Source organism: Somniosus microcephalus, chromosome 15 (genome assembly GCF_052327205.1).
Source record: "Somniosus microcephalus isolate GS21.2 chromosome 15, FLI_Smic_1.0, whole genome shotgun sequence".
Classification (NCBI taxonomy): domain Eukaryota; kingdom Metazoa; phylum Chordata; class Chondrichthyes; order Squaliformes; family Somniosidae; genus Somniosus; species Somniosus microcephalus.
Genome location: NC_141001.1, coordinates 89,958,545 through 89,974,986, shown reverse-complemented (window position 1 = coordinate 89,974,986; position 16,442 = coordinate 89,958,545). Strand labels below are relative to the sequence as shown.

Below are 16,442 nucleotides of genomic sequence, written 5' to 3'. Positions count from 1 at the left end.
CCCCAGATGTTGGTGAGGAGGACCTTGCAGGGTCGACTGGGCTGGGTGTGCCGTTGCCGTGTCCGTAGCCGGTGCTGAGGTCGATGCCGGGTGGTCCGTCCAGTTTCATTCTTATTATGTTTCATAGTGGTTAGTTACAATTAAGTGACTTGCTAGGCCATTTCAGAGGGCAGTTAAGAGTTAACCACATAGCTGTGGGTCTGGAGTGAGGGCAGTTAAGTGTCAACCACATAGCTGTGGGTCTGGAGTGATGCCAGTGTTACAGCTGTACTGGAACAGTTTGGCCAGTGTTACAGCTGTACTGGAATGGCTTGGCCAGTATTACAGCTGTACTGGAACAGCTTGGCCAGTATTACAGCTGTACTGGAACAGCTTGGCCAGTATTACAGCTGTACTGGAACAGCTTGGCCAGTGTTACAGCTGTACTGGAACAGCTTGGCCAGTGTTACAGCTGTACTGGAATAGCTTGGCCAGTATTACAGCTGTACTGGAACAGCTTGGCCAGTGTTACAGCTGTACTGGAACAGCTTGGCCAGTGTTACAGCTGTACTGGAATAGCTTGGCCAGTATTACAGCTGTACTGGATCAGCTTGGCCAGTGTTACAGCTGTACTGGAATAGCTTGGCTAGAGGCGCGGCTAGTTCTGGAGCACAAGTGATCAGCACGACAGCCGAATGTTGTCGGAGCCCAAAGCCTTTGCTGTATCCAGTGCGCTCAGCCATTTCTTGATATCACGTGGAGTGAATCGATTTGGCTGAAGACTGGCTTCTGTGGTGGTGGGGACCTCAGGAGGAGGCCAATATGCATCATCCACTTCTGGTTGAAGATGGTTGCAAATGATTCAGCTTTGTCTTTTGCACTCATGTGGTGGGCTCCGCCATCATTGAGGATGGGGATATTCATGGAGCCTCCTCCTCCCGTTAGTTGTTTAATTGTCCACCACCATTCACGAGCCCACAGCCTCCCTCAGTATTCTTTGCCGGACCCGACATGGAACCTATCGCTGGCTCGCCAGAGCAGGATCCTCCACTTGCCCTGCATGCTTCTCAGGAGCTAGTCTCCTCAATCTCCTCTGCATCTTGCTCAGCTCTTAAATTGCTGCCCCTCTGACAGATAAACAATCATTGGCCCTCTGTGTGTATTCCTCAAGAAAATTCGCCACTTGCAAACAATGCCCTTATCATTCACAGCCTCATTTTGGATGATTCAGTTGTCTTTCTGACATTGACCAAAACATGGCTCCTGGACAACAATTCCTCCTCTCTTCCAGTGGTCTGCTGTCCTGGATACACTTTCCACTGCCAGTCCTGCCCATATCACTGTGGCGGTGATATGACTGCATCACCATGGTTGTAGTTGTTGGAGGTCAATCATCTAAGCCTCAGAACATCACTGCAGGAGTTCCTCAGGGCAGTGTCCTGGGCCCAGCCATCTTCAGCTGCTTTATCAATGACCTTCCCGCCATCATAAGGTCAGAAGTCGGGATGTTCGCTGATGACTGCACAGTGTGCAGTTCCATTCGCAACTCATCAGATAATGAAGCAGTCCATGCCCGCATGCAGCAAGAGCTGGATGACATTCAGGCTTAGGCTGATAAGTGGCAAGAAGCATTTGTGCCGCACAAGTGCCAGATGACTATCTCCAACAAGCGAGAGTCTAACCACAGCCCCTTGACATTCAACAGCATTACCATCGCCAAATCCCCCACCATCAATATTCTGGGGGTCACCATTGACCAGAAACTTAACTGGACCAGCCACAAAAATACTGTGGCTATAAGAGCAGGTCAGAGGCTGGGTATTCTGCGGCGAGTGTCTCATCTCCTGACTCTCCAAAGCCTTTCCACCATCTACAAGGCACAAGTGTGTTGGAATGCTGTCCACTTGCCTGGATGAGTGCAGCTCCAACAACACTCAAGAAGCTCAACACCATCCAGGACAAAGCAGCCCGCTTGATTGGCACATCATCCACCACCTTAAGCATTCACTGGCGCACCATGGCTGCAGTGTGTATCATCTACAAGATGCACTGCAGCAATTCGCCAAGGCTTCTTCAGCAGCACCTCCCAAACCCGCGACCTCTTCCACCTAGAAGGACAAGGGCAGCAGGCACATGGGAACACCACCACCTGCAAGTTCCCCTCCAAGTTACAGACCATCCTGACTTGGAAATATATCGTCGTTCCTTCATTGTCGCTGGATCAAAATCCTGGAACTCCCTCACCAACAGCACTGCGGGAGTACCTTCACCATAAGGACTGCAGCGGTTCAAGAAGGCGGCTCACCACCACCTTCTCAAGGGCAATTAGGGTTGGGCAATAAATGCTGGCCTTGCCAGCGACGCCCACATCACAGGAACGAATAAAAAAAAATCACCAAGTCTCTTTCTACTCCTCTGAATCTTCTCTTTTGAGCAGCTCTTCCTCTTTCAACCCTTATGCTTCTCTTTTAAGCTTCTCATCATTTACCAGCCTCCCCGCGCCAGCCCCATGCTGACTTCCTTACTGAGATGTCCTCCGCACTCTTCATATAAACTCCCTCACCCATTTCCTTGGCCATCCCCTTGACTTAATCATCTCTCCTGGTTCTTTGCATTCAAGTTCTCCAGCACTGACAAGGCAATCTCTGACCATTTCCTCAACTCCCTTATCACCCATAGCCCTCTACTCTCTTCTAATCCTATTTTTATAAACATCCATCCATACAAAAGCTCTTGCTCAGCTCCTTCACAAACTTGCTCTCAAATTCTCTATTCCCTCACCTGTGGCCCTTGTTGATTTATCCTGCTCGAGGTACCAGCTTGGTGCAAAAACTTCCTTACCCGTACAGAAAAGGTAAACATAATGGCCCGGAGTTTGGGGCCAGCGGTGAAGCAAGGGCATGCACCACTGGCACTGAAGAAAGCTGCCCACAGAGATCGCGAGATCTTTCTTCAAAATTGTAAATTTTATCATAGTGGAGAAATTTGACACTCCACAAAATTAAAAACATTTCTTGAAGGCCAAAGCGTTTGTTTAGAAGTCAATATGCTGTTAAAACCCCAGTTACACCTAATTTCAACAAGGCCTAACATTTAATGGGGTATTTAGCAGCGATATTACCGCAGAAAAGCCCAAGTTTTCGTCAGTTTCACTGATTTCACTGATTGCCGGCTGTTGCGGGGGGTGATGGCAGCACAGCACAGCCTGTGTCGGAGCAGTGAATTTCTGACCACAACTTCAGGATTTCCGCATTTAGATGCGCATGCGCTACATCCTGAAGTTGCGGTCAGTTTCAAGGGGTAATAACAGCGAATGCTCATCGTTCTTCCCCACCGCAAACTCCGGCCTTCAACCAGATGGATGTATCTATTAGAAGGTTCGAACTACACAAGGCTACTTTATATGATGACATTCGATACAGCCTTTCAAATTTGGCCTTGGGTGATTTGAGCTGTCTTGGGACATACTCGTGATATCGTCTGTTCCAACAAATTCAGCAAAAACTGTCTTTTAACTACAAAATGGAGTCCTAAGCATTAAATGGGTTCTTTAATAAAACCTTTCCCGTTAGCGTTCCTAACAGCACCTCCATCCGTCACCGACACCTCTGCCACTGCTGCTCTGCTTAACTGTCCCCATGGCTCTGCCTTCAACAAACTTATTCTCAGTAAATCAGTTGTTCTCTCCCATCAATTTTGCTTCCACTAATATAGCCCCCATCTTAACCCCCTCAAGTCAGAGGAATGAAAAACTGGGCTAGTTACCAAATGGCATATATGGTTTGGCTATAATCGAACCTTTGCTCTCCACAACTAAAACTGTCTGTTACTCTTTCCAGATCATCCTAGAGGGTAAGGAGAACCCCAAGCTCCTTTTCTTCTGTGGTGTATGTAACCTGTTCCACCTTAAGAGAACTACCTAAGGAGATGTACTACTTTCTCTTGGCTGCTGTATACTGTAATACCGGTGGTGACCACACCGGTATATAAGTGTTGTGTAGGGATTTGCTGGGCAGTTCAGCCCTGACCTCCGAATAGTAAAGACCTGTTAAAAGTTATTCTTGTTGTCTGTGTCCAGTGATTGATCCTAAACATAACTGGGACACACAGACTCAACAGTGGCGACGAGTCCGATCTTACCCTGCGGCAGTTTTACATTCAAGGCAGCTTCGTCCTCAGAGCGGGCGTCGAGAAGAGGCATCCGCCCTCATCATCCTGCTGAGCACCATCGCACGGGAGGCATCGAGAACCCGGGTTAAAAAGAAAAATTCTGACCACGAAGCCCTCCATCAGCGACAGGCAGTGATCATCCCTTCTACCACGGTGGTGGGTAAGCCGATCAGCGACACGAGCAGAAAGTCGGCCGTGTTGGCTGTGGAGTAGGGGAGGGAAAACGGAGGAATAAGGGCGGAGAACTCGACCACGGCCGGTAAAAAGGGCCGGGCTGCAATCGAGGCCGAGAGGCGCAGCGACCGGGGCAGCTTAAGGCACGAGAGCCGCGGAGAACTCAAACGCAGCCGGTGTAAAGGACCGGGCTGCAAGCGGGGCTGCGAGGCAAAGCAGTGTCGGGGAATTGAGAACCGCTGGGGAGGTGAGAACGGCAGCAGCACGGCAATCGCCATTGCAGCCAGCGGGGGAAGAAGGCAAACGCGGGAATCCGCCATTGTAGTCGGCGGGGGAAGAAGACGAGCGCGGGAAAGACCGCCAAGCGCGGGAAGCCACCATTTTAGTAGGCGGGGGAAGAAGACAAGCGCGGGAAGCCGCCATTTTGAGAAAAAGAAAAATTTAAAAACTTGCAAGGATGCCTAAACATGGGAACATTAATACCTTTGATAGCGATATCAAAGATTGGACCACGTATGTAGAACGCATGGACGTTTATTGTAAAGCAAATAAGGTACCAGAATAACCTTATTAAGCTCAATGGGTGCGAAGACATACGGGCTATTGAAGCACCTTCTATCACCAAATAAACCGGCGGATCAGACTTTCGCGAATATTGTTACTGTCCTGAAAAATCATTTAAACCCCATGCCGCTGATGATAGCGGAACGATTTAAGTTTTACAGAAGAACGCAGCTGAAAGACGAAAGCAACGCTGAATTTTTAATTGAACTGCGTAAGCTATCGAAGTACTGTCAGTTTGGAACAGGAATAGCAGATGCGCTGAGAGATAAATTTGTGTGTGGATTGTTAAAAGAAGGAACACAAAAGTGACTGCTTGAGGAGAATGATCTTACGCTTGATAAAGCTGTCACTATTGCAGCATCGCAAGAAGCCGCAGCGAGAGGCACGGCGGAAATGCAGCTACGGTCACCGGAACTCAGCACCAATCAAATGGTCTTGGGTACAGTAAAATGTTATCATTGTGGAAAGACAACGCACGATCAGAACCAGTGCTGGTTCAAAAATCAGGAATGCAGAAAATGTGGCAGGCTTGGTCACATAGCTAAAGTATGCCGGTCAGGAAAGAAGACCAGCAACAAAAAGTCACCGCAGGAAAAGTACAGAAAGGTACACAAGGTGACAGAGAACAGTTCGAACAAACAGAAGTCAGATTCAGACTCCAGCAGTAATGAACTGGGTAGTCTAAGAGTACACAATGTTGGTAAGGAAGCAGACCTCCAAACAATTTGGGTCACACTTCAGATAGCAGGAGTCCAAGTGAAGATGGAATTGGACACTGGATCGGCATTGACGGTCATGAATAAGCAAGATTACAAAAGGTTATTCCCACATATTCCCCTACGGGATACGGAGATTGTATTGAAAACATACACGGGGCAAAGAGTATACCCCATCGGGAAGATAGAGGTAAAGGTGGTCCACAAGGGCAAAGAAAGCCGAGGAATGGACTTATATGTGCTACCTGAGGGAGGTCCACCGCTACTGGGACGGGAGTGGATTAGGAAAATAAATATGGACTGGCATTCCTTAAAAGCACTAACGGTAGATTCCGGTAAAAAAGATGTCAAACCTAAACGATTGTCCAGAATATTGGACGATGCTAAAGAGGTGTTCCAACAGGGACTGGGAACACTGAGAGGAATTACGGCAAACATCAAGGTTGAAGAACATGCAAACCCGAAATTTTTCAAAGCCAGACCGGTACCTTATGCGATACGACCTGCTGTGGAAGCTGAGCTGGAAGGGCTAGAACGTTCAGGAGTACTGTCTAAGGTAGACTGGAGTGAGTGGGCTACGCCCATTGTTCCCGTCATGAAGCGTTCATCGAGCAACAAGCCGGGGGAACCGGGGAAGGTTCGCATCTGTGGAGATTTCAAGATCACTGTTAATCCGGTGCTTCACACGGTGCAGTATCCGCTTCCGCGGATTGAGGATATCTTCGCTTCGTTGTCTGGTGGGAAACACTTCACCAAGATAGACCTGGCGCAGGCGTACTTACAGATGGAAGTTGAGGAAGAGTCACGCCAGTATCTCACGATCAACACGCATAGAGGCTTGTACCGGTATAATAGACTGGTTTTTGGAGTGGCATCGGCTCCAGCAATTTGGCAGAGGGCCATGGAGCAGGTATTACAGGGAATTCCAGGCACACAATGTTACCTGGACGATATTCTGATTACAGGAGATGATGACGAGGAACACCTTGCAAATTTGGAACTGGTGCTCACCAGATTGAAAGAATATGGACTTCGAGTTAATCGCCAGAAATGTGAGTTCTTTCAGAAGCGGATCTCGTACTGTGGTCATGTCATTGACCAGGAGGGGCTTCATAAGTCTCCTGACAAGATCGAAGCTGTTGTGAAGGCTCCCGCTCCGGATAATGTATCCCAGTTGAGGTCGTTCCTAGGGTTGATTAACTATTACCATAAGTTTCTGCCAAATTTATCCACGGTGCTGCACCCGCTGAACGCTCTTTTGCAGAAAGGAGTACCATGGAAGTGGAGCGAGGACTGTAAGAGGGCCTTTCGCAAAAGCAAGGCATTGATCACCTCAGAGGAAGTGTTGGCTCACTTCAACCCAACGCTGCCTATTCGTTTGGCTTGTGATGCTTCTCCATATGGTATTGGGGCAGTACTCTCACACAATTTGCCAAATGGCCTGGAGAGGCCAGTCGCGTTCGCATCCAGATCATTGACCTCCGCGGAGCGCAACTATGCTCAGATAGATAGGGAGGCTCTCAGCCTTGTGTGGGGAGTAAAGAAGTTTAATCATTACCTGCAGGGCCAAAAGTTTACGCTTCTGACAGACCACCAGCCGTTGGTATCCATTTTTAACCCTAAGAAGGGTGTTTCGGTGATGACAGCACAGAGACTCCAGAGATGGTCCCTTTTCCTAGGGGCACATCAATATCAGATTGAATTCAAAGGTACAAAGCAGCATGGTAATGCTGATGGGCTGTCACGCCTGCCACTACCTACAGAGGAGGAGGCACCGACGGTTGACCCTGTTGAGTTATTTCACTCGACCATCATCGAATGTTTACCAGTCACCAATGCAAGTATTGAAAGAGAAACCAGGAACGACCCGACACTGTCCCGGGTCTACGAAGTGACAGTGAAGGGATGGCCAGCACATGGTGATCCACTGTTACCGGCATTCTCAGCAAGACGAGAACAGCTGTCCGTCTGTCAAGGAACATTGATGTATGGAACAAGGGTGATTATTCCTCCTAAGTTAAGAGAGAGAGTTCTAAAGGAACTGCATGAAGGTCATCTGGGGGGAGTCAAGATGAAAAGCCTTGCTAGGGCTTATGTGTGGTGGCCGGGTATCGACCAACAGATAGAGGATCTGACGAAAAGCTGCTCAGGGTGCCAAAAAGTGCAAAATGCACCTCCGATTGCACCGCTGCATTCATGGGAATGGCCTTCAACCCCACGGCAACGTGTACATATTGACTTTGCTGGTCCATTCATGGACTCCATGTTTTTAATTGCGGTGGACGCACATTCTAAATGGCCAGAAGTGATTAAGATGACTACCACTACCTCGGAAAAGACGATCGCGGTGCTAAGAACGATATTTGCAAGAAATGGATTGCCAGAACAAATATGTTCAGACAACGGACCGCAGTTCGTGTCAGAAGAATTCCAGAAATTCATGAAGAAGAATGGGGTGAAACATTATACCTCTGCCCCATATCATCTGGCTACAAACGGGTTGGCCGAGAGATTTGTAGAAACGTTCAAAAAAGCAATAAAGGCCATGAGCGAAGATTAGATTCCACTACAACACAAGGTGGACAAATTCCTACTGGCATATCGAAACGCCACTCATGCAGTGACAAACCAAAGTCCTGCCATGATGTTCTATAACAGGAGGTTGCGGTCCAGGTTGGACTTGTTAAAACCAAATGTGCGGAGGGAAGTTGAAAACAAACAGTTCCAGCATATAAATAACAAGACCACTCGGAGTTTCGAAATAGGACAACCAGTGTTAGCCCGGGACTATAAAAACGAGAAATGGCAATCTGGAACAATTCGGGCCAGACAAGGACCCCTGATGTACACGGTAGATATTGGTGAAAATGTAATACGGCGTCATGCTGACCAACTGGTAGAATCGAGAACAAGGGTCGAACCCATGGTTACGGCAGAGACAACCGTGGAAGAAGTTAGTGAACCTGAAGCATCTACCTCAGAAGTGAATGTACCTGATGATGATGTCCAATCCACAAGAGACCAACTAGATGAGTCACCCCAGCAACGAGAATCAGAGACCCCTGAAAGGCGTTATCCAACTCGAATCAGGAGGCCTCCTCAGAGACTGAATCTTTGAACTGTTTTGCATGAAGTTGTATATATGTTATTATTATGTTATGTTAAATGGGGATATAACTGTTAAGCTAAAAAGGGAGGATTGTGGTGTATGTAACCTGTTCCACCTTAAGAGAACTACCTTAAGAGATGTACTACTTTCTCTTGGCTGCTGTATACTGTAATACCGGTGGTGACCACACCGGTATATAAGTGTTGTGTAGGGATTTGCTGGGCAGTTCAGCCCTGACCTCCGAATAGTAAAGACCTGTTAAAAGTTATTCTTGTTGTCTGTGTCCAGTGATTGATCCTAAACATAACTGGGACACACAGACTCAACATCTTCCACAACCAACTACTCCTTTAAACCCTTCTCCCTGCCTCCTCCACCCTCCCCTCAAACACCAAATGTAAGGAGATCATGGATTTCTTTGTCTCCAAGATCACGACCATTAGTGCAGACGCATCTGCTGATATCTTGCACCTATTCTAGCCCAGCATCCCTGTCTTTGTGCAGTTTCTCACCCATCATCCCACCCTCTCTGAGCTTCTCGTACCCATGAGACTCACTTGCTGCTCCCAGTTATTTCTCCCACTCTAAATCCTGAAAACTTAACTGCTCTTCCTGGTTCTCATTCTAGCGAAGATCATCAATGGCTCCCCTTCTCAGGTACCATTCTTCTCTCCTTCAAAACTACCATCACCACCTCCTTTACCAAAAATCATCTTCAACCCATCACTCCTTGCCAACTACCACCCCATCTCCAACTTCCCTAAGGTTGTTGAATAACTCACTGCCTCCCAGCTGCATGCCAATTTCTGGTTAAATTCCTTGTTTGAATGTATCTATTCTGGGTTCTGTCCTTCTAATAGCTCTGAAACAGCCTAAACCAGTTACGAATTACATGCTCTGAGAGTGCGATTGTGGTGCATTTCCCTCCTCTCCTGCATTAATTTAGTACCTTGACCATGCCATCCTCCTCCACTGCCGTTTATCCAGCTCTGTGGACCTGCCCTTGCATGGTTCCATTCCTACCTATCCAAATGCAGCCAGTGCATCTCCAGCTATGTCTTCCATTCTCTCCCCTGCAATATCCACTCCCATGCCTCATGAGGATCTATACTTGGCCCCCTTCTTTTCCTTATCTACATGCTGCCCTTCAGCAGCATCACCCGCAGGTACAGGTCAACTTTCACAAGTACGCTGATGATATCCAGTTCTACATCACTACCACTTCTCTCAACCCCTCAGCTATCTCCATGCTTTCAAACTGCTTGTCTAATATCAAGTCATAGATGAGTCACCACAACTTCTAGTCCAACTTCAGCAAAACTGAAGCCATTGTCTTCAGCTCCTCCCAAAAAATCCACTCCCTTGCTACTGACTCCATCGCCCTTGCTAACAACACTCTCGGGATGAACAAGAAACTCACAATCTCGCTGTGCTGTTTGACCCAAAGCTGAGCATTAAAGTTCACAACCCAAAGATGAGCTTTAAATTTAACATCTTATATATCATCAAGGTTGCTTACTTCCACCTTTTATAACATTGCCCACCTCCGCTCCTATATCAGTCCCATTGCCATTGAAAATACATGCTTTTTCACCTCCAGATTTGACTACTCTCCTTGCTGGCCTATCATGCTCTGCTCCCCATTAATTAAATCTTGTCCAAAACTTTGCTTCATGTATCCTGGCCTGCAATAAGTCCTGCTAGTCCATCTACACTGGGCCCCTAGCCCCAATTTATTTCAATCCAAATTCTTTGTTCTGATCTATAAATCCATCCATGGCCTTGCTACGCTCTATCTCTGCAAGCCCCTCCAGCCTTATATCCCTCCTAAAAAGACTGCACCTCTGGCCTTTTGAGGGAAAAATTCAGTATCGCCCCGTTTGGGGCGCCATTATCAGCCGTGCGCAAAGTTTAGCGCCTGGCGCTAATTATCGCCTCCGACAGCAAACTTGGCTTTTATCGCCCCTGGAGGTGATTGGAGTGCTAAATCAGGCACTTCACACCTGTCTTAAGGCGCAAAGGCCGAGGAGCGAGGCGCTACCTCAGAGTGCTTGCGAAGCAAGGAAGGGCAAATCAAAATGAACCTGCAAAGTGCTGCTCAGTACCCAAAACTCCTTCACACAGCGTTGAATCACTCCAGAAGTCTCTCTCTCTCTCTCTCTCAGAATGCGTGGTGCAAAAATGTCACCAACAAAAAAAGACAGGAAGTGGGCGCCTTTAAGTAGCACCCCCCCACTCCCTTTCTGACTGCAAAATGCTCCCCTCAACCTGTCGTTGCTAGCGGCAGGCGGTAAGGCAGGGGGCGCCACTCAATATCCGGTTCGGGGCGCTACCGGGGTGTTGCGCACTCGACTGACGTCACAATCTGCCGGCGCAGGAGATCATGGCGGTAATGTTTAGCGCCACCGCAAAATGTCTAGTTAATTTCGCAAGCGGTGCAAACATCGCCACGCCCGGGTGCTAGTTGCTTTGCGCCCCATTAGCGCCCTCTTAAGGCGCTAACAGGAGGTGCAAACAACTGAATTTTTCCCTTTGTGCCTTACCTCCTTCCTTTGATCCACCATTAATTCCACAGCCATCTTTGTCCTACTTTTTTTAAAATTCATTGATGGGATGTGGGCGTCGCTGGCTAGGCCTGTATTTAGTGCCCATCCCTAATTGCCCTTGAGAAGATGGTGGTGAGCCGCCTTCTTGAACCGCTGCAGTCCATATGGTGTAGGTACACCAACAATGCTGTTAGGAAGGGAGTTCTAGGATTTTGGCCCAGCGACAGTGAAGGAACGGCGATACAGGTCCAAGTCAGGATGGTGTGTGGCTTGGAGGGGAACTTGTAGGTGGTGATGTTCCCATGCGTCTGCTGCCCTTGTCCTTCTAAGTGGTAGAGGTCGCGGGTTTGGAAGGTGCTGTTGAAGGAGCTTTGGCGAGTTGCTGCAGTGCATCTTGTAGATGGTACACACTGCAGCCACAGTGCGCCAGTGGTGGAGGGAGTGAATGTTGAAGGTGGTGGATGGAGTGCCAATCAAGCGGGCTGCTTTATCCCGAATGGTGTCGAGCTTCTTGAGTGTTGTTGGAGCTGCACTCATCCAGGCAAGTGGAGAGTATTCCATCACACTCCTGACTTGTGCCTTGTAGATGGTGGAAAGGCTTTGGGGAGTCAGGAGGTGAGACACTCACCGCAGAATTCCCAGCCTCTGGCCTGCTCTTGTAGCCACAGTATTTATATGGCTGGTCCAGTTCAGTTTCTGATCAATGGTAACCCCCAGGATGTTGATAGTGGGGGATTCAGCGATGGTAATGCCATTGAATGTCAAGGGGAGATGGTTAGAGTCTCGCTTGTTGGAGATGGTCATTGCCTGGCACTTATGTGGTGCGAATGTTACTTGCCACTTGTCAGCCCAAGTCTGAATGTTGTCCAGGTCTTGCTGCATATGGACACGGACTGCGTCAGTATCTGACGAGTCTCGAATGGTGCTGAACAGTGTGCAATCATCAGCGAACATCCCCACTTCTGACCTTATGATGGAGGGAAGGTCATTGATGAAACAGCTGAAGATGGTTGGGCCTAGGACACTGCCCTGAGGAACTCCTGCAGTGATGTCATGTGATTGAGATGAATGACCTCCAACAACCACAGCCAACTTCCTTTGTGCTAGGTATGATTATAACTCCCTTCCCATCTGAGCACTTCTCTTTGCATCTTTTTAAAAACCTGCTTCAAATCCATCTCTTCCACCAAGCTTTTGGTCTCACCTCCAAATCTCTTATTTCCTGTGTGTTTTCATTTCCATATTATGCAGTGGAAAGTGTAGCCAGGGCAGCAAACCACTGGAAGGGAGGTCTTTTTTATTTCATTTCATTTTTATTTTTACGTTAAAATCTGTTGTTGTTGAATCAATTTTCTTTCTGTTATATTAATGTCTTAGTTCATTAATATCGAGGCAAATGCACATACCATTAACACATTCCAAGGTTTACTGATTTTTAAAAAAGTAGTTGATTCCAAAATCTATTCTGTAAAAATTGAAATAGGTCATACGTGAATAGCTATTTATTGATTTCAGGATATGTTCGGAAGGATTAACACTTGTGTGTGTTACAGCCACAGTACATGATAGGCAGGATAAGTGCATTTTGTTGCAACATGTTATGATGGTTGGAATTATTTTTTTTTACGTACCCATAAAATGTCAACCGTAGGTAGCCAATCCTCTTTCCCAGTTTAGCCACTTGTCCTTTTTCTGTGGGAGCATGCTTTAGTCGCACAAATCCTATTCTACGGAGAGCGCGCAGCCATTGATAGGCAACTTCATCATTGTTCAGCACCTCCTCAAAGCTGGCAGAAGGGATTTGGAGCTCTGAACCCCAGTTCTGTCGATCTGTTTCAAAACAAATTAAAATCCTCGTTCAGAGTTGTATTCATATATATAGTTTACAGTAAATGGTTGTACAAAACAGAATACCATGAGTACTAAAATGTTGTTGGAAGAGTTGCATTTATATCGCACTTTTCACATCCTCAGGATGTTCCAAAGCATTTCACAATCAATTAATTTTTTTTCAAGCGTAGGTACTGTTATTTTTGTAAGAAAATATGGCAACCAGCTTGAACACAGCAAGGTCTCACGAACAGCAAAGGGAATAAATGGCAAGTTAATTTATTTTTGTGATGTTGGTTGAAAGAATGTTGGCCAGGACACCAGGAGAACATAAGAACATAAAAAATAGGAGCTGGAGTAGGCCATTTGGCCCCTCAAGTCTGCTCCGCCATTCAATAAGATCATGGCTGATCTTCTACCTCAACCCCACTTTCCTGCACTATCCCCATATCCCTTGATTCCCATAATATCCAAAAATTAATCGATCTCTGTCTTGAATATACTCAATGACTGAGCCTCCACAGCCCTCTGGGGTAGAGAATTCCAAAGATTCACCACCCTCTGAGTGAAGAAATTTCTCCTCATCTCAGTCCTAAATGGCCAACCCCTTATTCTGAGACTGTGACCCCTGATTCTAGACTCCCCAGCCAGGGGAAACATTCTCCCTGCATCTACCCTGTCAAGCTCTGTAAGAATTTTGTATGTTTCAATGAAATCACCTCTCATTCTTCTAAACTCCAGAGAATATAGGCCTAGTCTACTCAATCTCTCCTCATTGGACAATCTCCCCATCTCAGGAACCAGTCTGGTGAACCTTTGTTGCACTCCCTCTATGGCAAGTATATCCTTCCTTAGGTAAGGAGACCAAAACTGTACACCATACTCCAGGTGTGGTCTCACCAGGGCCCTATAGAATTGCAGTAAGACGTCTTTACTCTTATACTCAAATCCTCCTGTAATAAAGGCCAATATACCCTAGTCATCTTTGAAATTGTGCCGTGGGATTTTTTTACGCCTACCTGAACAGGCAAATGGGACATCTGTTTAACGTTTTATCTGAAATACAGCACCTCCGACAGCACAGGACTCCCTCAGTACTGTACTGAAGTGTCAGCTTCAATTATGTGCTCAAATCCTGGAGTGGGATTTGAACCTACAACCTTCTGACTCAGCGGGTTAACTCACAAGTAAATTATTAAACTCTTTTACAATGTGAATAAAGCATTCCATGGTGCTCCATTGCACTGAGGTTTAGCATGCTCATTTTTAATTGAAATAGTCACAGGTAGAGAACTCTAATACATTGGAGTCATAGAACACAGGTTGAGTCCACATTTCAATTATGGAAAGTTCTTGATCTTGATCCTACAATACAACAGTGACTATACTTCAAGAAAAGTACTTCATTAGCTATAAAGAACTTTGGGATGTCCGGTGGTCGTGAAAGGCACCATATAAATGCAAGTCATTTTTTAAGAGTTCTTTTTGGGGAACTCCCAATTCCAACTCCCAAACCCGCGACCTCTGCCACCTAGAAGGACAAGAGCAGCAGACGCTTGGGAACACCATCACCTCCAAGTTCCCCTCCAGGTCACACACCATCCTGACTTGGAAATATATCGCCGTTCCTTTATCTTGGCTGGGTCAAAATCCTGGAACTCTCTCCCTAACAGCACTGTGGGAGTACCTTCACCACACAGACTGCAGCGGTTCAAGAAGGCAGCTCACCACCACCTTCTCAAGGGCAATTAGGGATGGGTAATAAATGCTGGCTTTGCCAGCGACGTCCACATCCCATAAACGAATAAAAAAAAAGGTAGGAAAAATCAGCAAGTGAAGCATCATCATACATCCTATCTGGAAATATTGTGAACAAAACTCAAAAGGAGAATTTTGGGTCACTAGATGCAGGAAGGATGTTCCTGATGGTCGGGGAGTCCAGAACCAGGGGTCACAGTCTAAGGATAAGTTGTAAGCCATTTAGGACAGAAATGAGGTGGAATTTCTTCACCCAGAGAGTGGTGAACCTGTGGAATTCTCTGCCACAGAAGGCAGTGGAGGCCAATTCATTAAATATATTCAAGAAGGAGTTGGATATATTTCTTAAGGCTAAAGGGATCCAGGGGTATGGGGAGAAAGCGGGGACAGGGTACTGAATTTGGATGATCAGCCATGATCGCATTGAATGGCGGAGCGGGCTTGGGGGCCGAGTGGCCTACTCCTGCTCCTATCTTCTATGTTTACCATCAAGCCAGGGGACCAACCCTGATGAAACAAGGAATGTAGAAGAGCATGCCAGGAGCAGCACCAGGCGTACCAAAAATGAGGTGCCAAACTGGGGAAGCTGCAACACAGGACTACATGCATGCTAAACAGCAGAAGCAGCATGCTATAGACAGGGCTAAGCGATCCCACAATCAACAGATCAGATCAAAGCTCTGCAATCGTACGACATCCAATCGTGAATGGTGGTGGACCATTAAACAACTAACAGGAGGAGGAGGCTCCATGAATATCCCCATCCTCAATGATGGTGGAGCCCAGCACGTGAGTGCAAAAGACAAGGCTGAAGCGTTTGCAACCATCTTCAGTCAGAAGTGCGGAGTGGATGATCCATATCAGCCTCCGCCAGAGGTCCCCACCATCACAGAAGCCAGTCTTCAGCCAATTCGATTCACTCCACATGATATCAAGAAACGACTGAGCATACTGGATACAGCAAAGGCTATGGACCCCGACAACATCCTGGCTGTCGTGCTGAAGACTTGTGCTCCAGAACTAGCCACGCCTCAAGCCAAGTTGTTCCAGTACAACTACAACACTGGCATCTATCTGACAATGTGGAAAACTGCCCAGGTAAGTCCTCTCCATTAAAAGCAGGACAAATCCAATTCAGCCAATTACCGCCATCATCAGTCTACTCTCAATCATCAGCAAAGTGATGGAAGGTGTCGTCGACAGTGCTATCAAGCGGCACTTACTCGCCAATAACCCGCTCACTGATGCTCAGTTTGGGTACTGCCAAGATTACTCGGTTGCCGACCTCATTACAGCCTTGATTCAAACATGGACAAAGGAGCTAAATTCCAGAGGTGAGGTGAGAGTGACTGCCCTTGACATCAAGGCAGCTTTTGACCGAGTGTGGCATGAAGCAGCCCTAGTAAACTGAAGTCAATGGGAATCAGAGGGAAAACTCTCCACTAGCTGGAGTCATACCTAACACAAAGGAAGATGGTTGTGGTGATTGAAGGTCAATCATCATAGCCCCAGGACATCGTTGCAGGCGTTCCTCAGGGCAGTGTCCTAGGCACAACCATCTTCAGCTGCTTCATCAATGACCTTCCCTCCAACATA

At 47.1% G+C, this 16,442-nt stretch overlaps 1 protein-coding gene across 1 annotated transcript in view; it reads right to left on the bottom strand.

Moving 5' to 3' along the window:
• bbox1 (butyrobetaine (gamma), 2-oxoglutarate dioxygenase (gamma-butyrobetaine hydroxylase) 1) overlaps window positions 1-16,442 on the bottom strand; it is a 313,722-nt gene that overhangs the window by 104,841 nt on the left and 192,439 nt on the right. The window contains exon 4 of the mRNA XM_086008110.1: window positions 12,890-13,088. Within this exon, the coding sequence (XP_085864236.1) occupies window positions 12,890-13,088 (199 nt within the window). The remainder of the gene's footprint in view (window positions 1-12,889; window positions 13,089-16,442) is intronic.